We start from the raw sequence: 25246 nt of genomic DNA, 5'->3' as shown, positions 1-25246 counted from the left end.
GGCCGGGCGGGAGGCATGGCGGGGCCCCCGGCCCTACCCCCGCCAGAGACGGCGGCGGCCGCCACCACGGCGGCCGCCGCCTCGTCGTCCGCCGCGTCCCCGCACTACCAAGAGTGGATCCTGGACACCATCGACTCGCTGCGCTCGCGCAAGGCGCGGCCGGACCTGGAGCGCATCTGCCGGATGGTGCGGCGGCGGCACGGCCCGGAGCCCGAGCGCACGCGCGCCGAGCTCGAGAAACTGATCCAGCAGCGCGCCGTGCTCCGGGTCAGCTACAAGGGGAGCATCTCGTACCGCAACGCGGCGCGCGTCCAGCCGCCCCGGCGCGGAGCCACCCCGCCGGCCCCGCCGCGCGCCCCCCGCGGGGGCCCCGCCGCCGCTGCGCCGCCGCCGCCCACGCCCGCCCCACCACCGCCGCCGCCCGCGCCCGTCGCCGCCGCCGCCCCGGCCCGGGCGCCCCGCGCGGCCGCGGCCGCCACAGCGCCCCCCTCGCCTGGCCCCGTGCAGCCGGGCCCCCGCGCGCAGAGGGCCGCGCCCCTGGCCGCGCCGCCGCCCGCGCCCGCCGCGCCCCCGGCGGTGGCGCCCCCGGCCGGCCCGCGCCGCGCCCCCCCGCCCGCCGTCCCCGCCCGGGAGCCGCCGCTGCCGCCGCCGCCACAGCCGCCGGCGCCGCCACAGCAGCAGCAGCCGCCGCCGCAGCCACAGCCGCCGCCGGAGGGGGGCGCGACGCGGGCCAGCGGCCCGGCGCGGCCCGTGAGCCTGCGGGAAGTCGTGCGCTACCTCGGAGGTAGCGGCGGCGCCGGCGGCCGTCTGACCCGCGGCCGTGTGCAGGGGCTGCTGGAGGAGGAGGCGGCAGCGCGGGGCCGCCTGGAGCGCACCCGCCTCGGAGCGCTAGCGCTGCCTCGCGGGGACAGGCCCGGACGGGCGCCGCCGGCCGCCAGCGCCCGCGCGTCGCGGAGCAAGGTGAGCGCGCCGGGGAGCGGGGGCGCGGCGCGAGGTGGTGGGCAGGTGCGGGCGAAGTTGGTGGCTGAGGCTCGAGTCCCAAGAGGGATGGGGTGGCTGAGGCTTTTAGGTCCTTCCCTGCGGGCTCGGTGTGTGGTGACCTTGGCAAGTAACTAAATATTCTCGGACCTCAGTTTACTCTGCTGCAAACGCGGCTTAATAACAGTAGCGACCCCTTGGGGTTGTTGAGCAAGTTTGGTGAGATTTGGCTGCAGACAGCTTTATTAATCCAGGGCCTGGCACGGAGTGAATGTGTAAAAGTTAGTCAGTGTTGTTATTAAAGGTGGCGTTGGGCACGCGACTCAATCCTGGAGCCCAGGCTCTGGGTGCAGCGTTAGAACAGCTATTATTAACCTTGAGTGCCTGTCTCCCTGGCCCCAGAGAGGTGGAGAAGAACGGGCGCTTGAGAAAGAAGAGGAAGAAGATGATGAGGAAGAAGATGATGATGAAGACGATGTGTCAGAGGGTTCTGAGGTGCCTGAGGGTGACCGTCCTGCAGGTGCCCAGCACCACCAGCTTAATGGCGAACGGGGCCCTCAGAGTGCCAAGGAGAGGGTCAAGGAGTGGACGCTCTGTGGACCCCACCAGGGCCAAGATGAAGGGCGCGGGCCAGCCCTGGGCAGTGGCACCCGCCAGGCCTTCTGTATGGCCGCAATGAATAAGGAAGGGGGATCAGGTAAGGATGCCTGTGAGTGGGGGTAGTGCCAGGAGAGAAAAAATACACCCCCAAGACAAAGCCACAGATGGTGCTTTTGCTTCCCCAGCCTCTGCTGCCACCGGGCCAGATTCCCCATCCCCTGTGCCTTTGCCACCAGGAAAACCAGCTCTACCTGGGGCTGATGGGACCCCCTTTGGCTGTCCGTAAGTTGGAACATTTGAGATATGGGGTGCTGTTCAGGGGTATGAAACAGAACCAGAGGGGGCATCGCTGTTCACTGCTCCATTTTGATGCAGTTCTGGGCGCAAGGAGAAACCTGCTGACCCCGTGGAGTGGACCGTAATGGACGTGGTGGAGTATTTCACTGAAGCTGGCTTCCCTGAACAAGCCACGGCTTTCCAAGAGCAGGTGAGCTCCTGGCCTGGAGGCCTGACTCTCCGAGGACCTCAGTAGGCGCCTGCTCTGACTTAGCTCTGTCTCTCTCCCACCCAGGAAATCGACGGCAAGTCTTTGTTGCTCATGCAGCGCACGGACGTGCTGACCGGCCTGTCCATCCGCCTCGGCCCAGCCCTGAAAATCTACGAGCACCACATCAAGGTGCTGCAACAAGGCCACTTTGAAGATGACGACCCCGATGGCTTTCTAGGCTGAGTGCCCAGCCTCACCCTTTCCCCCACCCATTCCAGCCCCTGTCTCACCCCAAGACCCCCGAGTCCAGGAGCTTCTGGACGGGGACACCCTTAGCTCTCATGACAGATTCTACTGAGGGGGCACCTTCCCTAGTCATCTCCTTATGTCCCCTCGCCAGCCCTCATATCTGCCCCCAGCACATCTTGGACTCTGTGTTGGGGTGTGGGGTGGGACAGGGCCTGCCCATTTCATCTCAGGAGGCCAGCCTCCCCACCCCAGGACATTTATGAAAGAAAATGGGGGCTTCCCATCTCCCCAAGATCCTACTCGGTTCAGCCAGATGTTTCCTATATAAATGTCTTTTTCTGCCTGTTCATTTTGGTGGGTGGGTGGCCTGCCTTCTCTTCCCCACCACCCACGTCCCTTCCCCATCTGCCCCTGGCCTCCAGGCCCTGTGAGCAGCTGGGGTAGGGTCTCTGGGTCTTCCCCACCGCCTTTTCTTCTGTCGTTGTCGCTCCAGCTGGCTGTATTGCTTTTTAATATTGCACCGAAGGTTTTTTAAATAAAAATTTTAAAAAAAAGGAAAAGAAAAAATGCCAGGGAGTCCATTTTATGAATGGGTTGGGGGAGGAGGCAACTGAAGAGCCACCAGCCTACCAGTAGAGCCTAGGATAAGGACAGTGATGTTTGCGGAGGGAGGCAGCATAGTGAATGGGATATAATAGTAGTCCCTCCAGGAGGGCAGGGGTATCGGCTTTGTTCTGTGACATTTTCCCTCACCGTCCAGATAGTGCCTGACACACAGTAGGTACTCAAAAGTTTTTTGAGTGACTAGCAGTCCATTACAAGTCTTTTGTCAGTCATCCTTTCAGCAGCCCCATGAGGAGAGAGCTCATCAAAACCATTTTATAGATGAGGCAACTAGCTCAGTTTTAGATACTTGCTCAAGGTCACACAGGGCAGGGGGTGACACCTGTCTGCATTCTTTAAAAAACCTATTGCCCTGGAGTCAATTCTGACTCCCAGCGACTATAGAAGAGAGTAGAACTGCCCCAGAGGATTTCCAAGGAGTGGCTAGTAGATTGGAACTGCCCACCTTTTGATTAACCACTGTGCATTTTTTACCCAAACCAAAAAACCAAACCCAGTGTCACTGAACTGATTCTAACTTGGTGACCCTGTGTGTGTTAATAAAACACTCCATAGGGTTTTCAGTGGCTGTAATCTTACAGAAGTAGTTTGCCAGGCTCTTCTGTGGCACCACTGGCTGGATTCCAATTGACAACCTTTTGGTTAGCTGAGAGCAAACTGCACCACCCAGGGAACCTGAGTTCTTTACCCAGAGGCTTCAAATGTAATTAGTGCATTTGATCTAACAGCTATTTGCGTATCGGCCTTTGCATGCTGCAGAGAATCCAGTGTACAAGTATTGGGGGCAGAAGTATATTCTGGGACCACGGTAGGGTCTCTAGGCCTTTCATCTGCTGCATAAAAGGAACAGAAGAGATTGGGCCAAGTGAAGATTTTTATTCTTGGTAGTAGTACCAGCTAATACTTTAGAAGTCCCTACTAAATTTTAAGGCAGTTTCTCAACTCCATTGGCGTTTAAAAAATACAAGTTCCAGGGCCTGGGAAGTCAGTGTCTGGAGGTGGGGTCTGGACATCCTCTATACCTGCGCCGGGGGTTTGGACACACTTTAAGAGATCCCTTTTCCCTAGGAAACTGCCTCCACGAGAAAAAGTCCCCAGCCACACCTCCAGGACATGGCCGCGCCAGTCCTGGCCAAGGTCGACGGCCGGTGCCGGGGAGAGCGCGTGTGCGCGGGGCCCCGCGGGAGCGCAGAGCGGCCGGGAGCTGCGCGCCCCTCCCGCGTGTTGAAATTCAAATGAGGCGAACTCCCTAGACGCGGCGCGGCCCCGGCTAAGAGGTCGAGGCAGGGGCGAGTTGGAGGGGGCCGCGCTCCAAACCTAGGCAAGACTGAGTCTCCGAGACTCCCGGAGCTCCTGGGGCGGGGTCGAACCCGCGGCCAAGGTGCGCGGAGGCGCTTTAGAGAGCTCCCGCCCTCAGCGCGATGGCTACAAAGCAGTGGTTCCTGGGGCCGCTACTCCCGGGTCCTGGGGAAACGCCACCGTTGGAGGACTTGGAACCCGGGGCGCCGCCCTGTGGAGACCCCTCGTGGTCTACTCCCCTTGACAGGCCTGCGGACCCCGCTGATCTGGAGCCGGAGGACGCTCAGGGGCCGCTGCCTGAGGCCCCTGCCTCCACACCGTCCCCAGAACCTCTGACTCCGGCCCCCGGGCCGAATCCTGCTTGCCTACCCCTGGACACCATGTTCAGGCCCATCACCGAACAGCTTCGCTACCTGCTGAAGAAGGCAGATGATTTCCAGAGCTACCTGCTCTACAGGTGATGCTGGACGGGACTCTAGGTGATGGGTGAGGAGACTCGGAAGAGAGGGTAAATGGGTTAGCCACAAGCACCAGGGTCGCAAACTCAAAAGCACAAAGAGCCAGGTGGAGCCAGGCAGAGGCAGTAAATGAAGCTGGCAGGATTAGGAAACTGCTGTGGGTAAGAGAGGAGGATTGGATAGAATTAGGGGTGTGGGGCAACCTCGAATTACTCTCCTGAGGCAGCGTGCACCTTGTGTTGCCAAATCTCCAGGACTTTGTCTCCCAGTTTGTAAATGTCACCTCAGATTTTTAACTCTGCGCCGGCTAAACAAAACGCGTCTGAGCAAGATGCAGCCCGCGGGTAACCAGTTTGATACCCCAAAGAATAACCTGATTACATGACCAGGGAAAAGGTAATTATTGGGGCCGTGGTTCTCAAATTTCAGCGTAAATCCCAGAGGAGAGTGTGGTGTGTCAGTCAGGTGTAGGTTTATGAGACAAGTGCTGCTGGAAGAAGGCCTGGCATTGGGGGATTTCATGATGGGGGTCCAGGCCAGGAATATAAGTGGTGGGGCACATGGGAGAAATTAGGGGGGTGAAGGACCTCAGGCAAAGTTCCCCTTCTCTCTCCAGCAGGGACCGAGTGCAGAAGGAACAGCTGGCAAAGGCCATGCCCACCTTCTTAAAGATGTGTGAGCCCTACTTCCTGTACCTGGAGGCGGCTGCGCGGAGTGTGCCCCCCATCTATGGAACCTTGCAGGAGCTGGTTCGAAAAGGGGTGTGTGAAGCAGGTTTTCTGGGCCCCACAGCCCTTTCCTCACACAGTCCCAGGCCTGGGGGGGGCGGGCAGTGCTCCTGGCAAGGCAGCTGATCTCATGATGCCTCCTCTTCCATGCAGCTGTTGGAGATCTCCCAACAGCTGACCCTGCGCCTAGAACAGCTGGTCCTCATGTATGCCTCCTTTGGGTTGGTGGACCTGGAGGAGACTGACCCCCTGAGGTAAAAGGGTAGGAAAGAGGGAGGAGGCAGCAGGTCTGAGCCCACCCTCCTTCTTCACTCTTCCATCTCCTGCCAGCATCTCCTGTTTCTTCTGCGGGAGGTTCTCCATCAGCCCTTCCCATGAGGTGTCCATCTTCAGATACTGTGCCCCAGCCGCCTACACTGCCAGCCGCTTCCCCCGCTACCTCTACAAGAAAATGCGCTGGAACCTGGAGACCACCCCAGAGCCCAGCAGCTGGGGGCAAGATTCCCATGTGGATTAGTGAGTCCCCCTGCCAAAATTAAAGTGTCCTCCTTCCTATGCAGAATGCAGATATGCGCCTCTAAACCACTACCACCAAGTGTGAAAAGCCAACCAGGAAACCAAGGGCTTTGAAAGGCCATCCCCATCTTTTTTGTAAGTTAACCCATCTGCCCATCAAAATAAGAGTCCTCATCTCAAAAGCAGGCTGGCAGGGAAAAAAGTTCTCCATGTTGAGACACTGCCCTACCTTAGAACTTCAGGACAACTTCTGATAAGTTTCCACCTCACCTCCAAAACCAAAGCCCTCAACAGAAAAAGCTAGGAAACTGATAACTTTTAATTGCTACCGTCTCAACTCCCAGCTACTTCCTGTGCTATCGAGACACATGGGAAGACACAGGCAAGAGTCCAGTCAACTCCTGCGCCCAGATCCAGAAGCTGTGGTCCATTGGCCGATGGGTGCCCCTAGGACCAGTCGACGACGACCTTTATTCATGGTAGGAGTAAGGGCAATGGCAAGATAGGTTTGGGCTCTAGGGGGAGGGGCAAAACCCCCTCAAAGATCATCTACCTCCCCCAACACCTTAATTGGCTTCCCTTGATAATAAAGATAGCATTTTATTGTGCCCTTGTTTTATGCAGAATCACATAACAACCCATTGAGGTCCAGACTACTAGACCCATTTTACAGAGAAAGAAACCGGTGCTCAGAGAGATTAAGATATCTGCCCAAGGACACACAGCTAGCTGAGTAACTGGTGGGGTCAGGGCAGCTTCCCCCAGCCAGGCCCCTCTAGGTTTCTCATCAACAAGGAAACAACTTTTCCCCAAGGTTTTCCGACCCTCAGCTTAAACAAGGCCTCTTTTAGCATTAGCCTCTGGCTTGAAGGGAGAGGCTCCCAAGGGGCAGGGGGCGCTCACGTCTGGGCCTGTCTGTCTCTGGCTCCCAGGATTTTGTGCCCGCAGCCGCCTGGAGACTACCAGCAGCTGCTGACCATCGGCTTCGAGGAGCCGTCGCACATGCTGGCCACTGACTTGCTGGTGCAGATCCTCACTGGCCAGGCAGGCACTGCCCGGCCTCCGAGCGCGGCCGCTGCGTGGGCCGCTCACGGATCTTGAACTGGGGGACGGGGTGGGAGCTGGAGCTTGACAGTTCCAAACTCCAGGAGAGGGGGCAGGGCGGGGGCTCGCTCGTTCTCCTAGTGCCTCTCGGCCTCTCCCTTCAAAGGGTCAAGCCGAACTAACCCGTCGGTACTGGGTCAACCACGGTCGCGAGGCCCTGGGTATGGTGGACACGCCAGTTTCGTGTTAAATAAAAGAAAGAGGTTAGAGGCTCGGCGTCTGCTATGAGCGCCGTGTCCCTCCCGTTGGGGCGGGGGAGGTCCCGCCCACTCGCATGGCCTTCTGGGAGATGTGGTTTTTAGTAGTAAATTAGGCGGATAGGCGGACATGAGCCTGGCGCATGCGTAACGGTGCACCTGAGGCAAAAAAGAGAGTAGCGGCGCCAGTCAACAACCGGAAGTCAGAAAATTGCCGAGTTTCGGGTAACCAGAAAATTCAACGCCTACTGCGGGGTGGTGGGAGCTATAGCCACGCCCATTTTATACTTTGACCCAGAAGTGATTTCTTTCCTACCGCAAAAGACTTCATTTCCCGACGTGCCTCAGGACAGCGCCTGAGATCAGTTTCCGAAGGGCTGAGGTTAGTTTCCTCCTCCAGCTTTTGGGTTATGAAGCCCTGCACGTCGCTGTCCCGCCGTGGGGTCTCCCGGGCACGGCGAGGGTGTGAGAGTGCTGTAAGATATTCCAACTTGGGATCCCTAAGCCTCACCCCAACTTTGGACTGGATAGGAAACCCAGGTTGAGAGAGGTGAACTCACCTGTCCAAAGCCACACCGAAAGGTTTCAGTGTTATTCCTGAACTGGATATTACGAAGGGACGCTTTGGTCTCTTCCCCCACTCCCCGCGACATTTTTAAAGTCGGAGGGGAGACCTAGAGCCCTGCCCTTATGCTTTTGACCAAAGCACTTGCCTGCCTAATAGTCCCTGGCACGTAGTGTTATCATCAGCCTCATTTTACAGATGAGGAAAACGGAGGTAAGAGGTAAAGTGAATCATCAGCTAGAAACTGGTGACGCCAGGATTGGACACCAAAGCTCTTGCTCTTTTACAGGGTCTTCTGGTGACAATTTCTGACTACATCGTGGAATTTTTAGTGCCCAGTCCAGGTATGAATGAATTGAAAAGGATTCTGAAGCTTCCTGATAGTGATTTGAGGTAGTCCCTGTGACTTTTCCGCGGCTTAAGACTATTTAGACCGGCGTCTTCCACTAGAAATATAAAACGAACCATATACATAATTTCAAATTTTCTGGTAGCCTCATTTAAAAAAAAAAAGGTCAAATTTATTTTAATATTTTTATTTTACCCACTATGTCCAAAATAGTTCAACATGTAATCAATGTAAAAAGTTGAGATATTTTCCTTAAAAAAAAAAACTAAGTCTTTGAAATCTAGTGTGGATTTTACACTTAACACATTTCCGTTCAGTCTATCTGCAGCACTGCTTTAGACTGTCTCATTTAAGACAAATCCACAGGGCACTTAAGGCTAAAGTTTCCGGTGGGTGTGGCAATACTGAGAGGGGAAGGAAACAGACTTGATTTCCTGGGTGTCGTTGCACGAAAACTGTTTACAACCATGATTCTCAGACTTTACCGTGCATCAGAATCACGTGGTTTGTTCTAGCTCGAGGGTGAGGCCCGAGAATGTGCATGTCTAACAAGTTCCCAGGTGATGCTGATACAGCTGGTCCAAGCACTGCATTTTGCGCTGGTCTATAGCATGGTTCTCAAACTTGGCTGCAAGTCAGAACCACGTGGGAAGCTTTAAAAAACACTGATGCTAAGTCCTCACCTTCAGATTCTAATTCCGGATCCTCAGGTGATATTAAATAAAAAGGAGCCCTAGTGGCACAATGGTTAAGTGCTCAGCTGCTAACAGAAAGGTCTGGGTTCAAAACCACCAGCGGCTCTTTAGAAGAAAAGGCCTGGCAATCTGCTCCCATAAAGATTACAGCTTAGGAAACCCTAATTTGCAGTTCTACTCTGTCATATTGGGTCACTCTGAATCAATCAACTAGAGGGCACACAACAACAGCAAAGTTAGAGACTCCTAGGCTGTACTTGTAGTCCTGTCTACACCTCATGTTTCTCTTGTTCAACTCTCCACGTGCTTAGTTCTTAGCTCCCCTTTTGGGAATTAAGAATAGGTCCTGGGTATTTCTATTTCTCCCCTTGGCAACCCTGGCTCTTCCCTGCCCTTCACTCCAGACATCGCAATGTCATGGTCAAGCATGTGGTCAGTGTGCTGATGATGGGGCCAGGGGGCAGGCCCTTGGGCTGAGCTGCTCCTGGATGCAGTGCTGTGTGAGTTTTTCCATTTTCTGTTTTATTCATTCATCCTTCATTAGCCATTTTCTGCCCTGTGCAGGGTCAGGCACTATTGCTAGGCCCAGGACATACAGAGTTGGACAGATCCAGGAGTTTGGACAGATCCAGGAGTCTCCTTCCATGGAGACTTGGGTTCAGTTTCCGACCAATGCACGTCATGTGCAGCCACCACCTGTCTGTCAGCGGAGGCTTGTGTTTTGCTATGATGCTGAACAGGTTTCAGTGGAGCATCCAGACTAACATGGGCTAGGAAGAAAGGTCTGGTGATCTGCTTCTGAAAATCAGCCAATAAAAACCTAATAGATCACAATGATCCAGTCCTGTAGGGCATAGTGTCACTATAAATAAGGGGCTGACTCCATGACAGCTAACAACAACAGGAGTTTAGGCAGTGATTATAAAACTTCTGGGTCTCAGTGCACCTCCAACAAGCTGTTGTTACCCTACAGCTGCATCCCTCCAATATGACCACTTAGGGCATTCACAGAGCCCTTGAGCCCCATCCAGGGGGCCTTGAAACCCTTGTCCCAGGACAGAGAAATCAACCAGGGCTTGCAAATCGACAGCCAGCCACAGGCCCTACTGCAAGCTGGTGGTGCTTGTGCCGACGCCCCTCCCCCCCCCCCCGCCCCGCGCGACAATTTGAAAGCTTTTTCTTAATACTATCATTTAAAGTTCACTAGATTTCTCTTTTGAAAGCTGGGTTTCCAGTTGCTTTTGAAAAGCAGAAGCTCCGGCACCACTGAGCTCACTCATTTGTTTTCCAACACACCCCAGACTCCACCCCTCCCTATTGCTTCACAGCGGGCCTATTTCCCTCTCAATATCTGCCTGGCCCCGGTAGGCATCGGAGGTTTGTAGGCACGTTATCAACATGCCTGCTAAGGAGCTTGAGCCCCCCACTTTTGGGGGGGCAGCTGTTGTTTACGTCCTCAGTGCAGGAACAACCTCTTATCAACTCTGTCTAGCCAGCGCCCAGCTCGGGGCATGCTGCTGGCACCAATAAATTTTGACAACGCGGCGGGGAAAGGGCGTGAGCGCTTGGACGCCGCAGTTTGCGTCCTAGCCGCCAGGGGGCAGTAGGACCCGGGCCGGGCCGGGCCGGCTGAGGGAGGCGGGCGGTGGAGCAATAGGGCGATAAAAGCGCAATACTGCAAACTGGACCGCGTCTCCCGCGGGTTTCTCAGGCCTCCCTTCGTCTGCCGCGCTCCGGCCTTACCCCAGGCGAAGAGGCCCCAGAAGAAAACAGTGTGCATTGCCCAGGAAGAAGGGGCTTTATTGGGGAGTGGGGGGGGGGCAGTCGAGGCAGTGACCCTGGCCCTCTGTCAAGGCCCGAGGGAGAGGTTGGTTGGGTTTGCAGAGTTATGCCGAGAAGGGCTGGACAGTTTCACTTACAGGGATGGGGGTATGGTCAGGTTCCCAGAGGGGACTAAACAATTTTATAGAAGGGACTGGTCAATTTCATAAAGTCAGGTTCAAGGATGTAATGGTCGATTTCATTGTTCCCTTTGCGGTCAGCTGAACCCTCTCCAGGCCTCCCCGCAATCCGGGGGCACTCCTGGGGCACCCCCGACCCGGTTGTCCGACGTGAAGGTTCCTTCCTCCGGAGGTTCCAGCCTGCTCAAACCTCAAGGCTTGCGCTCCTCCTGGGGAGAGGGGGCCAGACGGAAGGCCGGCCTCAGGGACCCGCGCAACGCGATGGGGACGCCCAGTTCAGGGTGGGGCGGTTTGGAACTCAGGCCCACTGCCTCCTCTTCACCCCGTGGCGGCGCCCCAGCCTTAGTTGTGACGCCTCAGCGGGAGTGGACATGCGCCTTCCCTGACCCAGCGTTCTGGTGCGCAGGGAGGGGGGAACGACAAGCGCTCGGGCACGGTGGTAAGGGGCTCCTACCTGCTCCAGGCAGTTCTCTGAAGCCTTCCTGCGCGGGGGCCAGATCACCGCCAGCTTTCCGTTGCCCGTACTCGCTGCGGCGGAAGGGGGCGCTCAGCCGGGGCTGCCCCTCCTCTCACCTGCTAGTGGCGGCCAGGACCGAGGAGGCCAGCCGTGCCCCTTAAACATACACAGGCGTTCACCCCCCTCCTCCACCTGGAGACCTCCATCTAGCCCTAGGAAACCAGAAACATGAGGGAGGGGGGAGCCCGAAAGTTCAGAGACAGGACCCAGGATAACAGAAGCGAGGCAGAGGTTTCTGGAATCCAAAGAAGAGGAAGGCACCTGAATCCCTGAGCCTAGGGAGGTGGATCTTGGAGTCGTCCACTCGGGGTGGGGGGTGGAGTACCCAGGAGGGGGCAGGACACAGAATTGAGGAGTCTCAACCCGAGCAGGAACCCCGAGAATCGGAAGGACAGAGGAGGGGCCACTGGAGTTGGATAGTCGGGGGGCGCGGCTGGAGCCCCAGGGGGCCCCGGCATCCTGGCACCCGCGTCTCACCCGTGAGGCTCGGCGCGGGCTCCTTGAACTTGGCGGTGCCATAGACACTACGCCGCAGGCGCTGCAGCTCCCGCTCGCGCTCGCGCACCTCGCACACCTCCTGCTGCAGCAGCGACAGCTCGGCGAACTGCGGGGCGCGGGCCAGCACCGGGCACCCGCTCTGCGCGGCCGAGCGCCGCGGGCCTTCAGGTTCAGGTGGCCGCTGCGGGACCAAGCCGCCCGACGACGAGGGGCCGCGCTCCCCGGCGGCCTCGAAGAATCGCTTGAGCTCGCCGAGCGGCTGCGGCAGTGACCTGGAGCTTGGTTCGGGGGAGGCCGAGCGCGCTAGCGCCGCCTGGCGGTGGGCCTCCCGCTCGATGTCTCGCTGCATCTGCGCGCCCGCCCGCGCGCGCTCCAAGGCGCGCGGGAGCGCGGGGCCGGGCCCTGGCCGGCTGAGCACTGGCCGCACGCGCAGCTCGACGAGTTCGCTGCCCGCGCGGCCTGGGCTCAGGCCTCGGCTCCGGCGCAGGCTCTCCTCGCGTTCGCAGCTGCGCCGGATTTCGCGCTCGATGGGCGTCTCCATGAGCGGCTCCTCTGGGGACGGTGGGCGGGCCTCGGGGCGCAGTGGAAAACGCGGCTGGGTGGCTTCCGGGCCTGACCCCGAAGAAGGGGTCTCGGGATCCTGAGGGGGACACTGCCCCGAGACCTCTGCACTCCGCGCTTCGGACGGCCCGAGGTCTTCGCTGCCCGGCCCGGGGTTCTCTGAACCCCCGGCTGCGGACGACCTGGGACCCTCTGCGTCCTGCCCTGCTGGTGACCCGCAGACTTGGCTGTCTTCCTCGGGAGTCTTGGCGCCCTGCTCTGCAGAGGGCTTGGGGACCTCGCCGGCCGGCCTGGGGACCTCGGTGTTCTGCTCTGCGGCAGGCCTGGGGACTTTTCTGTTAGGCCCGGGGGGCTCGTGTCCCCACTCTTCAGAAGACTCCAGGGCTCCGCCCTCCGGCCCGGGGGCCTCGGCGTCCAGTGGTGGGAGCAGCTTGGAAGCCTCCGTTCCCAACGCCGGGGTTGTAATGTCCAGAGCTGGGACACCGTGCCTTGCGCGGCACCTGTGGCCACAGTCGCCGCCCGTAGGTTCCAAGGTGTCGCCCGCACTGCCCGCTTCTCTGACCCGCCTCTGGACTCCAAGAACCGCCTCCTGGAGCAGGGCCGGGCACCACCCCCGGCACCTGCCGGGAAATTTTCGGCCCCGCCCCTGCCCCGCCCTCGGGGCGGGGCGACAGCGTGGACCACCGGGTTTAGTCAACCCGCCGGTCCGAGGCCGGCTCCCGGCACAGGGCTTCCGTGAAGAGGGTTTCTCTAGATCCGGTCCACTACCTGGGGGGACGACTCTGGGTGCCGTGTTCGCCCGCCACTGGAAGCCACCCTGGCACCTCTGCGGCCCCACGTCCCCGTCATTGCCCAGGAGGCTGTCCCCAACTGTCCGCCGAGCTGGCCTTCTGGCGGGAGTGTCCACTGAAACCATCTTTTTGGAGCCTTGCCAGCCCCTCCCAACTCGTGCCCAGCCCGCGTGCAGCGACCCTCCTGGCAGTGGAGCCCTCCGCGTTCCACCCCTGCCGCCACAGCTCGGGCCTACAGGGCGCCTGGAGCCGGCTCTCGGCGTGCCTGGGTCTTCCTTTCAGTCCCTGGCATCAGCGAGGTTCCAAGTGGTTGTGGCCGTCATTGTCAAGCTCAGAGACCGCTTCACCTCACCCTCTCCGGGAAGAAGTCCGCCAAGCGTCCTCGGCCAAGTGCACTCCCAGGCTGAGAAAGGAGAGACCTACACAGCGCGCCCAGGTTGTGGTTAAAAGATGGTCGGTCACTTTGGGCAGCTGGGGAGGCCCTGATAAGGCAGAAGGCATGCATCCAGGCTAGCGGAAGGGAGCAGCTCCCTGAGATTGAGGCTACATCATGTTCAAGGGCAGGATCCACACCCCACCCACCCCCAAGGACAGTCTCCACTCTTCCCAGAATCTGGCCCCCACCACTATGGGGTGGCTGGGGAGAAAGAAGTAGTTACCTAGAGAAAGCAGGGGTCTACACAACCTCAAACCAAAAACCAAAACCTGTTGCCTACGAATCAGTTCTGACTTATCGCGACCCCATGTGTTAGAAAGGAAAACTGCTGTGTAGATTTTTCTTGTCTGTAATCTTTATGGAAGCAGATCCTCTCAGGCTTTTCTTTCAAGGGACGACTGGGTGGGTTTGAACTGCCAACCTTTAGGTTAGTAGTCAAGAGCAAACCATCTGTGCCATCTAGGGACCTTAGAAAGCCTTATTGGAACCCCCAGTAATCAACTACCTGATTACACCTTACCCCAATCCCTGGCTATGGTGATGCCCCTCCCCTCTTCCACCCTCTCACTCTACCCCCTTTTAGATCCCAACTTCCAGCTGCTGCCCTCCTCCCTCTGACCATCTGACCCCTCCCACCACCACCATCTCCTCATTGGCCTAATGGAATCGGTAAAACCTGGATTATTACCATTTATTACCTGTGGGAACTTGAACAAGGTGAGGGCCTTCTCTGAGCCTCAGTTTCCTTATCTGTAAAACCGGGATAACAGTGCCGTCTTAGTGATCTAGTGCTGCTATAACAGAAATACCAGAAGTGGATGGCTTTAACAAAGAGTTTATTCTCTCACAGTCCAGTAGACTAGAAGTCTGAATTTAGGGCACCAGCTCTAGGGGAAGGCTTTCTGTCTCTGTCGGCTCTGAAGGAAGGTCATTGTCATCAGTCTTCCCTTGGTCTGGGAGCATCTCAGCGCAGGAAGCTGAGGTCTAAAGGATGCACTCTGCTCCCAGCACTGCTTTCTTGGTAGTATGAGGTACCCATGTCTCTCTGCTCCCTTCTCTCTTTTATATCTCAAAGAAATTGACTTAAGACACTAATCTTGTAGATCTCATCAATATAACTGCCATTAATCCATCTCATTAAATCGTAGTGATAGGATTTACAACACATAGGGAAATCACATAAAATGTTGGATAATCACACACTACTGAGACTCATGACCCAGCTAAATTGACAGATGTTTTGGAGGGACACAATTCCATCCATGACAGGTGCCAACTCGCTTCTGAGGTTATAAGTATATATTCTTATATACTTCTTGAAAGGGCTGTCTCACATACTCTCTCCAGTTCATCATCTCTTGTTCTTCCTCCAGCCATGCTAACCCTCCCTGCTGAGGCTTCCCTGTTCTCAGGACACCAATAACCACCCTTGCCAGATTCAGTCACTGGCTCCTTCTCTGTCCTCATCTTCTCAGATGGTTAACTTTATGTGTCAACTTGGCTAGGCTATGGTTCCCAGTGGTTCTACCAAAACTACCATCTGTGGACTCACGGAATGCCTTACCCACTGTCATGGTATCCCACACAGCATTGCCTCAGATCAAGGAACTCACTTCCCAGCAAATGAAATGTGGCAATGGGCCCATGCTCATGGAATTCACTGGTCTTATCATGTTCAAAGCCGAAAGAGAAGAATACGCTCGGCATTTCTCATGCCAAAAGAACTGAAGAAAAAATTCTAGCCTTGAGTTGCAATTTTGAAGAATTCTACAGCCAAATATTAAACGACACAGGAAGCATCAAAAGCAGAGGGAAGGAATACATAGAGTCACTGTACCAGAAAGAATTGGTCGTTGTTCAGCCATTTCAGGAGGCGGCATATGATCAAGAACTGATGGTACTGAAGGAAGAAGTCCAAGCTGCACTGAAGGCATTGGCGAAAAACGAGGCTCCAGGAATTGATGGAATACCAATTGAGATGTTTCAACAAATGGTTGCAACATATATATACTCTATAATGCAATCAAATTTTCATGTTGAGCTTTAGACTGTGTTTAGTTGGGTTTATCATTTGCCACTGTCCATTTTACCACAACTTTTCTATTTCTAAGCTTTCTAAGCCATTCATCTCATGGTTAACTGGTTTTCTCTGTTGGATTTTTTTTTTTTCAAAATGGGTAAAGGCGCTATATTTCATTAACTTTTCACGTTTAAGAACGTCCTCTGTGGCCTTTTTATTTAACTAATAAGTTGTTTTGGTATAATCATTTTAGCAAATCATTTTATTTTTTTTAACCAAAAACCAGTTGCAGTGGAGTTGATCCCAACTTGTGACAATCCCAGGTGTGTCATGTATAAATTTTTGAGGAAGAGACTAATTTGCACTGTAAACTTTCACCTAAAACACACACACACAAAAAAGTATACTAAATGCAATGTGGTATCCTAGATTGGATCATGAACATGAAAAGGATATTACTGGAAAAGCTACTAAAATCCAAATGAAGTCTGAAACTTAGTTAATAGTAGCACTCCAATGTTGGTTTCTTAGCTGTGACGAATGAATTGTGGTAATATAAGATGTTAATATTAGGGGAGACCGATGAACAGTTGATGGGAACTTTTTTTTTTAATTTTTATTGTGCTTTAAGTGAACATTTACAAATCAAGTCAGCCTCTGAAACAAAAATTTATATACACCTTGCTATATACTCCTAGTTTCTCTCCCCCTAATGAGACAGCACATTCCTTCTCTCCACTCTCTATTTTTGTGTCCATTCGTCCAGCTTCTGACCCCGTCTGCCCTCTCATCTCCCCTCCAAACAGGAGCTGCCCACATAGTCTCATGTGTGTGCTTGATTCAAGAAACTCACTCCTCACCAGTATCATTTTCTATCCCATAGTCCAGTCCAATCCCTGTCTGAAGAGTTGGCTTTGGGAATGGTTCCTGTCTTGGGCTAACAGAAGGTCTGGGGACCATCACCTCCAGGGTCCTTCTAGTCTCAGTCAGACCATTAAGTCTGGTCTTTTTACTAGAATTTGAGGTCTGTATCTCATTGCTCTCCTGCTCCTTCAGGGATTGTCTGTTGTGTTTCCTGTCAGGGCAGTCACTGGTTGTAGCTGGGCACCATCTAGTTCTTCTGGTCTCGGGCTGATATAGTCTCTGGTTTACGTGGCCCTTTCTGTCTCTTAGGCTCATAATTACCTTGTGTCTTTGGTGTTCTTCATTCTCCTTTGCTCCAGGTGGGTTGAGACCAATTGATGGATCTTAGATGGCTGCTTGCTAGCGTCTAAGTCCCCAGATGCCACTCTCCAAAGTGGGATGCAGAATGTTTTCTTAATAAATTTTATTATGCCAATTGACCTAGATGTCTGATGGGAACTTTTTGTATTGTCTTTGGAGCTTTTCAGTAAATCTAAAATTATTTCAAAATAAGTTTATTTTTAAAAAATTGGGGAAAAAAAGACTCAATTACAGCTCCAGCTTGGTGGCAATACCTTGCAGGGCTGGGTCGATGTTCTCCAGGAGGCTGTATACGTTCACAGTCAGCATCCAATACATGACGCTGTTTCTCCCATAGCCAGGATTCACCCGTCCAGGAATCAAGGAGTGGAAAAGGGAGTGGCACTACTTACTATTACCCTCAGTGATCCACTTGCAAAATTTGTGCATCCTGTCCCTGCAACCCTATGCTCCCCTGGTCTAGAGGCATTAGCTCCAAAGGGAGGAATGCTCCCACCTGGAGATACAACACTGATTCCTTTGAAATGGAAGTTAGGAATGCCACCTGGCCACTTTCCGCTCCTAATGCCTCTGAATCAACGGGTAAAGAAGAGAGTTACTACACTGGCTGATGTGATTGATCCTGATTACCAAGGGGAATGGACTGTTTTTACACAAGGAGGTAAAGAGAGTATGGAAGACAGGAGATCCTTTAGGGCATCTCTTAGTATTACTATGCCCTGTGATGAGAAGCCTATGGAAAACTATAACAACCCAGTTCAGGCAGGATTACTAATGGTCCAGGCACTTCAGGAATGAAGGTTTGGGTCACCCCAGCAACCAAGAAACCATAACCGGCTGAGGTATTTGCTGAGGACAAAGAGAATAAAGAACGGGAGTAGAAGAAAGTACTAGCAGGACCACATGACCAGTTGCAGAAACGAGGACTGTGAATGTTATGGATATTTCTTCCTTATTTTGTTATGAATATGTTTGTGTATGTGTATATATATAAAATATCTTTGTTTACTTCCCTCTTAGCCCATTATTTATCATAAAATACAAGATGTGAAAGAAATGTGTTTTCAGTTGTACACATATTAGTGCTATCACGTTAGGCGGCAGTATGACTTTGTAATTGTCTTTATTTGGAGATTATGTATGATTTAAAGGATGTGTATAGGTGGCAAGTCGACAGGAAATTGGACTGTGATGGTTAATTTTATGTGTTTACTTGACCGGGCTATGATTCTCAGTGGTTTTGCCAAACACTAGACTAGTTGTTGTTCTATAATGTAAGCTCAAGAAATATAATGTAATCACTTTCCATAATGTAATCTAATGTAATGTAGCCAGTCAATCCTTTGAAAGGAGTTCCTTAAGATGAGGTCTGCCTTCAGACTATAAATAGATATTTTGGCAGAACTTGCTGTCCACACTCTTCCAGTCCCCTGACCTATTGATCTTGGAACAAAAGCCTACAGAAGTCTCCAGCCTGCACCTGACCTACAGACTTTGAACTCGCCAGACCTCCACAATCCCGTGAGCCAGCAGAAGTCTCCAGCTTATCATCTGACCTGGTTCTGCTTCCCCAGAGAACCCTGACTAAGGCATCTTCTTTGACCTCTCAGCCTTAGCTCCTCGGTTCTCTTGGCTGCAAGGACTCCACCCTCTCCTGGTTCTCCTCTTATTTCACAGACAATCCTGCTCAGGCTGTTTCACCTGCATCAGTGAGCTTCCATCCACTCTGGGCTTCCACTGGGTTTGACTGATGAGTGAAGGGAGCCTGAGATCAGGGTGTTTATTCCATGTCCCATGCAGCTCTCTCTCTCCAGGGTCCAGGGGTGTGTTACGGATTGAATTGTGTTCCTCCCCCGACAAGAAAAATTTATGTTGAAGTCCTAACTCCTGGTACCTGTGAAGGTAACCTTGTTTGGAAATAGGATGTTTGAAGATGTTAACAGTTGAGTTACATGAGTAGGGTGGGTTCTAATCCCATCTGAGTGGTGTCCTTATAAAAGAGAAGAGACACGGAGACACAGACAGGGAGAAGACATAGGTATCATGTGATGATGGAGTGGAGTTATGCTGCAACTGCAAGTCAAGGAAGGCCTGTGGCTACCAGGAGCCAGGAGAAACAAGAAACGATCTTCCCCTAGAGCTTTTGGAGACAATGTGACCCTGCCAACAGCCTAGACTGTTAGCCTCCAGAATTATGACACAGTAAATTTCTGTTGCGATAAGCCACCTGCTTTGGGTGGTAACAGTTCCTGGATGTTGCTAGTCTAGGGTGCTGTACTATTCTTTGAGGATCTCCCTACACCATTGTAAGGAGCCCTGGTGGTGGTACGGTTAAGCACTAAGCTGCTAACTGAAAGGTTGGCAGTTCAAACCTACCTAGTGGCTCTGTGAGAGAAAGACCTGGCGATCTGCTCCCATTAAGATTACAGCCGCGAAAGCAGTTCTTCTCTGTAACACATGGAGTCACCATGAGTCAGGATTGGCTTGACGGCACTCAACAACTGGTACACCTTTCTAAAGAGCCTGTTTGCTAAATTCTCATCAATTACTCTGTTTCAGTACACAATCTCTTTTCTGCCAGAAAATCCCCTGACCCTAACAAGTCCAATCTCACAGCTTTAAATACCATCTATATGCTGGTGGGAGCGCTGATGGCACGGTAGTTTAAGAGCTCAGCTGCTAACCAAAAGGTTGGTGGTTTGAGCCCACCAGCCACTCAGCAGGAAAGATGTGGCAGTCTGCTTCCATAATGATTTACAGCCTTGGAAACCCTATAGGACAGTTCTACTCTGTCCTGTAGGGGCACTATGAGTCAGAATCGACTCAATGGCAACAGGTTATATGCTGATGTCTCCAAGATCATATCCCTAACCCCCACCTCTCTCCTGAGTTTTGGACTCATATCCAACAATCTCCAGTCTGACAGATATCTCAGAATGAGTATTTCCAAAATGAACTCTTGATTCCCCAAGCCCTGTTCCTCTCCTATATATATATATAGACAGAGAGTTGGAATTCAGTAAAAATAAAAATGAGCCATTTTAAAATGTACAAATCAGTGGCCTTTGTACCTTCATAAATTTGTACAACCACTCTCTCTATCTGGCTCCGAAACATTTTCATCAGTCCAAAAGGAAACCCCACACCCATTAGGTAGTTACTCCCCATTTCCTCGTCCCTCCACCTCACCCCTCACCCCTTCCTGCCCAGCAATCACCCATCAGCTTTCTGCCTGCATAGATTTGCCTCTTCTGGACATTTCACAGCAATGGAATCCTATAATACATGACCTTTTGTGTCTTACTTCTTTCACTGAGCATGATGTTTTCAAAGGCTATCCACACTGTAGCATGTATTCGAACTTTGTTCCTTTTTATGGCGGACTGATATTGCATTGTACAGATACACCGCTATTGTTCATTCATCAGTTAATGGATGTTTGGGCTCTTCCCACCTTTTGGCTGTTGTGAAGAGTGCTGTTATGAACATGTGTGTACAAGTTTGTATTTTGTTAGCTGCCATGGAGTCAGCTCACGACTCATGGCAGCCCCATGCACAAAGGATTGAACTGTTGTGATCCCTAAAGTTGCCAAGTCTGTCTTAGCCTGGAAGCGCCACTGAAATCTGTTCAGCATCACAGCAACATGCAAGCTTCTGCTGACAGACGAGCAATAGCTGTGCTTGAGGTGCACTGGCCAGGAGTACTGCTTGCAGTTATTTGGGGTGTAAACATAGGAGTAGTCCCCACTATGTTTTGGTAACTCTGTTCATCCAGCTCCTCAGGCCAGAAATATAGGAGTCAGCCTATTTCTCTCTTTTCCTCACCTCCCACCTCTGATCCATCAGCAAAGTCTGTTGGCTCAGCTTCTAAAACATCTTCTGAATTAGTTCACTTCTCACCGCCCGTGTCTCCCAGCCACCATCATCTCCCTTCTAGACAAATGCAACAACCTCTGAGTTGCAACTGTCCCCCTCCCCTACAATGGGTCAAGCCCCAGTGCACAGGGTTTTTTTTTTGTTTTTTTTTTCCCTGTATTAAACTTTCCAGTGAAGTTTAGAATAAAATTTAGAATAAAAATCTAAATTCCCTGACCCGGCGCGGAAGGCCCTGCCCACTTCTCAGATCTCATCTTCCGCCACTCTCCCTCTCCTTCACTCTGTTTCAGCCTTCCTGCTGTCCCCAACACCCCAACTGCATTTCCACCTCAGGGCCTTTGCACTTGCTGCTCCCTCTACTTGGAACGACTCATGACGCAGCTGGCCCCTGCTATTCAGGTCTCAGCTCAATGATCAAGGGGGAAGCATGGGGGTGGGGAGGGGCGGGACTGGGCCATATGGGCCTTATTAGATCACTCAGCCTATGTAGCACCCCCGGCCCTCCCCACCAGCCCCATCCTAGTTATTCTCTAGAACTACCTCTAGGCTGCAGTTACCACTGTTTTTGTTGTTAGCTGTGGTTGAGTCGATTCACGTGACCCCACGTACGATGGAACAAAACGCTGCCCAGACTTGTGCTGTTCCCGTGATCGCTTGCAGTGAGGATTGGACCATTGTGACCCATAGGGTTTTCATTGGCTGATTTTCAGAAGTAGACCACCAGGCCTTTCTTCCTCATCTGTTTTAATCCGGAAATTCCTCTGAAACCTGTTCAAGCCTCCGCTAATGGACAGTAGTCTGCACTTAAGGTGCATTGGCTGGGAATCAAACCCAGGTCTCCCAAAAGGAAGGCAGAAATTCTACCACTGGGCCACTAATGCCCCCTAGCAGTTACCACTCATCACCTTTAGTTTATTTGTCTATTATCTGTCTCCCTCCAGCAGAAAGTGTGTTGCATTACAGCAGCTTGTTTGTTCACTTCTGTATCCAATCACTCCCTCCCATGCATAGAACAGTGCTGGCACATAACAGTTGCTCAAGAATTATTTAATGATACACACTAGGTGCCTACCCCAGTGTTGGGAATAAAGAGATAAATCAGACTTGTAGGTCAAAGTCAATGGGGGAGACACACACAATTATAACACAGAGCAATCCCACCCCAATGCAATACCCCGGACAAGAGTACAATGGGACATTCACATGCTATATGTCTACGTATTTAAGTTATAAAAATCAAGCTACAAACAATTAAAGGAAATATGTTCTCTCCTCCTATACTGACAAATATACCTTCAGAATGACCTAGAAGGCCAGGTTCAATTTTAAACATTTTTGGAGTCCTACTTTTCTTTTTTTTAGGAGTTATAGACTTGAATGTGGAGCAGAGGGAGACCTCAGCCTTCAGTCTCCCCTTCTATTATCACCCCCAATTCTATCCTGCAGAGTAAAGGCCCTTGCACATGCACCTAGGAACACCCCAGCCTGCATGTGGTAGCTCTTTTCACACCCCTCTGTCAACAGCCACCCCTTGGTTACCTCTCAGGCCAGGGGACAGGGGGGCATAGCCTGGCAGTGTGGTCTGTTCTCTGGAGGACCCAGGGACAGGGCCATATGGGCCTTATCAATGAGCTCAGGACCATGTGGGCAGGGATTCTGGGTTCCCAAGGACCCAGAGTATGATCTGGAAGAGTGAGATGCCAGATTTAGGTGGAACGTCCCCTTAGTGCCATGGGAGGGGTCACAGCAAGAGCGAGGCCCTCTAAAGCATCTCAGAGCAAGGGCACCAGAGTGAGGGTCCCAGAGCAAGAGTCCCTGTCCGGCTAAGATCATATTGCACAGTGTGACCAGGACTGTGACAGGGGAAGCATGGGGGGGCAGGGGCTGCAGGAGACCAGAAAGGCCCCTGGCCCAGCCTGGAGAGTAGGAGATGACTTCCCCAGGGAGTGGTTAAATGAACCATTGAGTCAGCTGAGGAAGGATGTGCTGGCCCTTTAAGAATGTGATGGAGGGTAGAGCAGGGACCCTCAAGATTTGGGTGGACTGTTCTCTGGACTTTTCTCACTCTCACTTCCACCCACCCCTAACTCTATCTGAGGGATGTCCAGGGTCCTGGAGGCCACTTTGTCTAATTCACCCATTTTACAGAAGGGAAACCGAGGTTTAGAAACATAACGCAAGTTACCCACAGTTTCCCAGGGTCAAAGCCTCCTGGTTCCCGTCATGCCTAGCCCCTGGTCTCCAGAATCCTCCGGGTGCATGGGCCCTTCCTCTCCCCCACTCCAGAGCCGGGGTGCCAGAAGCGAGGGGTTTGGCAGCGTGGAGCTATGCAAATGTGCACACATGTGCGCAACCCTTGGGGGGCAGTTGAACTTGAGATGTCTGGGGTGCCAAGTGGAGGTGCAGTTCTCTGGGGGGGTCAGTAACCCCCTCCACCCTCGTCAGCATACCTAGCCACGTGTGTGAGAGCGTGTTTGCTGAGAGGCAGCCGAGAGCTGCAAGGTGGCCAGTGGCTGGTAAATAATTGATTAGGACAGCTGATAGTGCCTCCCCAGAACTGCCCGCCAGCCACCAGCGCCCCTCGCCTGGCCGTTCCCGCCTCCCTCCAGGCCCAAACCAGCTGGACCAGCTCTCCCGGTGCCGCCCCGCCCGCCGCCGCCCCCCCACCCCCACCGGCCTGCCAAGTCACAGCCTCCAGGGCACCTTCAGGCAAGCGGGTGGGTCCTGAACTCAGAGACAGCGCGGTGGGCTTTGGGGAGAGATGGCCCTGCAGAGCCAGGTGTGGTCTTCTGCCATACCTATGTAAGTGCTCAGGGTGGGTGGGGGGGGGACAGTGGGCAGGGCGTGGAAGTGCCCGGGGGGATACTGGCTTTGCTCTGGGGCCAAGAGCCCCAGCTGGTCTTTGTTGAGGGGACCAGGGAGGGTGGAGGGAGGCAGCAGCGAACCCAGGGGGTGCTTCAATGTCCCCCAGCCCCAGGGAGGTGGGTGGGAGGTGTGGACCTCCTCCCCCGCCCCCTTTCTCTGTGGGGATTTTCCACTGGCACTCTGCAAGCCCAAAGTCCAGCCTGGGGGTGGGGCTATGGCTGAGGCTGGGGGGTGCTAGGGTCCCTGGCTCCCACACTCTGCCTCTAGAATTGCCCCTTCAGTGTCCAGGGTGGGAGGAAATGTTTGAGATCCTGCAGAAGTTAACAGCCCCTAAACTGGGAGAGGGGATGGCACAATGGAGGTGATGACCTGTTGGATGAAATGGCCTCTGGACATTCCTGGTGGCAACAGGCCACAGGCCCTGTTCTTGTATAGTTAGATATAAGTAACTTCAAACGGGGTGTGCAGAGTGTTTTAGTATCCTGTGCCTGAGGGCCTTTTAAAGCAAGAGTGTGGAGGGGGTCCAGAGGTTTGTAAAAAATTCTGGAGAAGGGGCTCCCCCCCCCAGGGACCCCAATTTGGTTTCTTACCCTTCTGGGTCCCCCATTGCATTATTTACCAACTACAAACCTGGTTGCCTAGCAGTAGGAACCCGATCCCCCCCAGCAAAGAAGAGGCAGAGAGATTACATCTTGGGGGCAGGATCCTGAAGGGGTGGCCTTGGATTCTCCCCCAGGGGCAAACCTATAAACTGGGAGTGGTGGTGTCTTGGCTTTCTTTCAGCAAATATGACTTTAGCCCACTGCCCCAACCGAAATCCAGTTGGGGCCTCCTGGCTGTCAAGCAATATGGGAGTTCCTGGACCCCCACCGTGTTTTAGTGGTTTGAATCTGAGAGCCTTGAGTTCTTTTGTTGACCCAGTGATCTTGGACAATTCTATCTGCCACTTCTCAGAGCCTCAGTTTCCCCATCCGTAAAATGGGGGCAGTAAGATTACTTGCTTCCTAGGATTGTTGAGAGGCTGAAATGAGTTACTCTGTGTAAAGCATTTACAGCAGCGCTTGGCAGGCGGTACCCACTCACTAACAGTTGGCTAATTTTATTCTTGGCTGGAATGTCAACTCAGCAACCAGTCGGCTACAGTGTATCATGATCAGGGCAGACCAGGGACGTGGAGGTGGCTGTGGGAGCCAGCGAAGCATCATCCTGCACTTAGAACAGTATGTATACACAAAGTGCTAAATAAGTGCTGAAGGCACCTTGTTTGAACAGTGTGGTTAAGCAGTTGGCTGCTAACCTGAAGGTCCACAGTTCAAACCCACCAGCCCGCTCTGAGGGAGAAAGATGTGGCAGTCTGCTCCCATAAAGATTACTGTCTTAGAAACCCTCTGGGGCAGTTCTATCCTGTCCTACAGACTTGCTATGAGTTGGAATCGATTCGACCACAATGGGTTTAGTTTAAATAAGTACTCATCATTATGCCTTCATGGTGTGACCAGGGAAGATCTGGTGGCCCTGCTGGAGTTTGGCCAGCGGGGCTGATGCTTACCCAACAGGGCTGGTGTTCAAATTAATAAGTGCTCTGTGCCTTCTAGATACCAGACTGTAAAGCACCTACATATAGTGGGTGCTCAATCAGTGTCTGTGA

At 53.3% G+C, this 25246-nt stretch overlaps 4 protein-coding genes across 7 annotated transcripts in view; 3 read left to right on the top strand and 1 right to left on the bottom strand.

The window, feature by feature from the left end:
• Positions 1-2449, top strand: SAMD1 (sterile alpha motif domain containing 1). The gene is made up of 5 exons (XM_023552322.2): positions 1-960; positions 1381-1675; positions 1764-1860; positions 1954-2065; positions 2150-2449. The coding sequence occupies exons 1-5, from the start codon at positions 16-18 to the stop codon at positions 2306-2308; spliced, it is 1608 nt and encodes a 535-aa protein (XP_023408090.2). The 5' UTR covers positions 1-15; the 3' UTR covers positions 2309-2449.
• A 115-nt stretch (positions 2450-2564) lies between these two features.
• C3H19orf67 (chromosome 3 C19orf67 homolog) lies at positions 2565-7048 on the top strand. Its single transcript, XM_010593271.3, has 6 exons — positions 2565-4694; positions 5312-5456; positions 5577-5677; positions 5754-5939; positions 6284-6418; positions 6872-7048. Exons 1-6 carry the CDS (start codon positions 4360-4362, stop codon positions 7038-7040), a joined length of 1071 nt encoding a protein of 356 aa, XP_010591573.1. The 5' UTR covers positions 2565-4359; the 3' UTR covers positions 7041-7048.
• Positions 7049-7097: 49 nt separating this feature from the next.
• Positions 7098-25246, top strand: part of PALM3 (paralemmin 3) — a 25880-nt gene continuing 7731 nt past the window's right edge. The window contains exons 1-2 of one of the 4 annotated variants that reach the window (XM_064280796.1): positions 7098-7716; positions 8095-8149. Coding sequence is in view for 1 of the 4 variants with exons in the window: in XM_064280794.1 (XP_064136864.1) it covers positions 23495-23535 (41 nt within the window). In the remaining 3 variants the exon portion in view is untranslated. Of the gene's footprint in view, positions 8019-8094; positions 8150-23458; positions 23536-25246 lie in introns of those variants that run through there. The other 3 variants (XM_064280795.1, XM_064280797.1, XM_064280794.1) reach the window with 3 other exon arrangements.
• Positions 10909-12892, bottom strand: MISP3 (MISP family member 3). The gene is made up of 3 exons (XM_064280800.1): positions 11805-12892; positions 11265-11338; positions 10909-11019 (listed from the first exon to the last, which is right to left on the bottom strand). Exons 1-3 carry the CDS (start codon positions 12364-12366, stop codon positions 11002-11004), a joined length of 654 nt encoding a protein of 217 aa, XP_064136870.1. The 5' UTR covers positions 12367-12892; the 3' UTR covers positions 10909-11001.

The sequence above is a fragment of the Loxodonta africana genome, chromosome 3 (genome assembly GCF_030014295.1).
Source record: "Loxodonta africana isolate mLoxAfr1 chromosome 3, mLoxAfr1.hap2, whole genome shotgun sequence".
NCBI classification, from domain to species: Eukaryota; Metazoa; Chordata; class Mammalia; order Proboscidea; family Elephantidae; genus Loxodonta; species Loxodonta africana.
Note: the sequence above shows the minus strand (reverse complement) of the source record. Positions and strands in the feature narration are given on the sequence as shown.

Excerpts from the sequence above, each read along its gene's own strand:
- C3H19orf67 (XM_010593271.3), top strand. The coding sequence starts at position 4,360 with ATGGCTACAAAGCAGTGGTTCCTGGGGCCGCTACTCCCGGGTCCTGGG. Across the intron at positions 4,695-5,311 it reads CAGAGCTACCTGCTCTACAG|CAGGGACCGAGTGCAGAAGG; the intron begins GTGATGCTGGAC and ends TTCTCTCTCCAG. Across the intron at positions 5,457-5,576 it reads AGGAGCTGGTTCGAAAAGGG|CTGTTGGAGATCTCCCAACA; the intron begins GTGTGTGAAGCA and ends TCTTCCATGCAG.
- MISP3 (XM_064280800.1), bottom strand. The coding sequence starts at position 12,366 with ATGGAGACGCCCATCGAGCGCGAAATCCGGCGCAGCTGCGAACGCGAG. Across the intron at positions 11,339-11,804 it reads GCCCGCGCCGAGCCTCACGG|CGAGTACGGGCAACGGAAAG; the intron begins GTGAGACGCGGG and ends CTTCCGCCGCAG.
- SAMD1 (XM_023552322.2), top strand. The coding sequence starts at position 16 with ATGGCGGGGCCCCCGGCCCTACCCCCGCCAGAGACGGCGGCGGCCGCC. Across the intron at positions 961-1,380 it reads CCCGCGCGTCGCGGAGCAAG|AGAGGTGGAGAAGAACGGGC; the intron begins GTGAGCGCGCCG and ends CCCTGGCCCCAG. Across the intron at positions 2,066-2,149 it reads CCACGGCTTTCCAAGAGCAG|GAAATCGACGGCAAGTCTTT; the intron begins GTGAGCTCCTGG and ends TCTCCCACCCAG.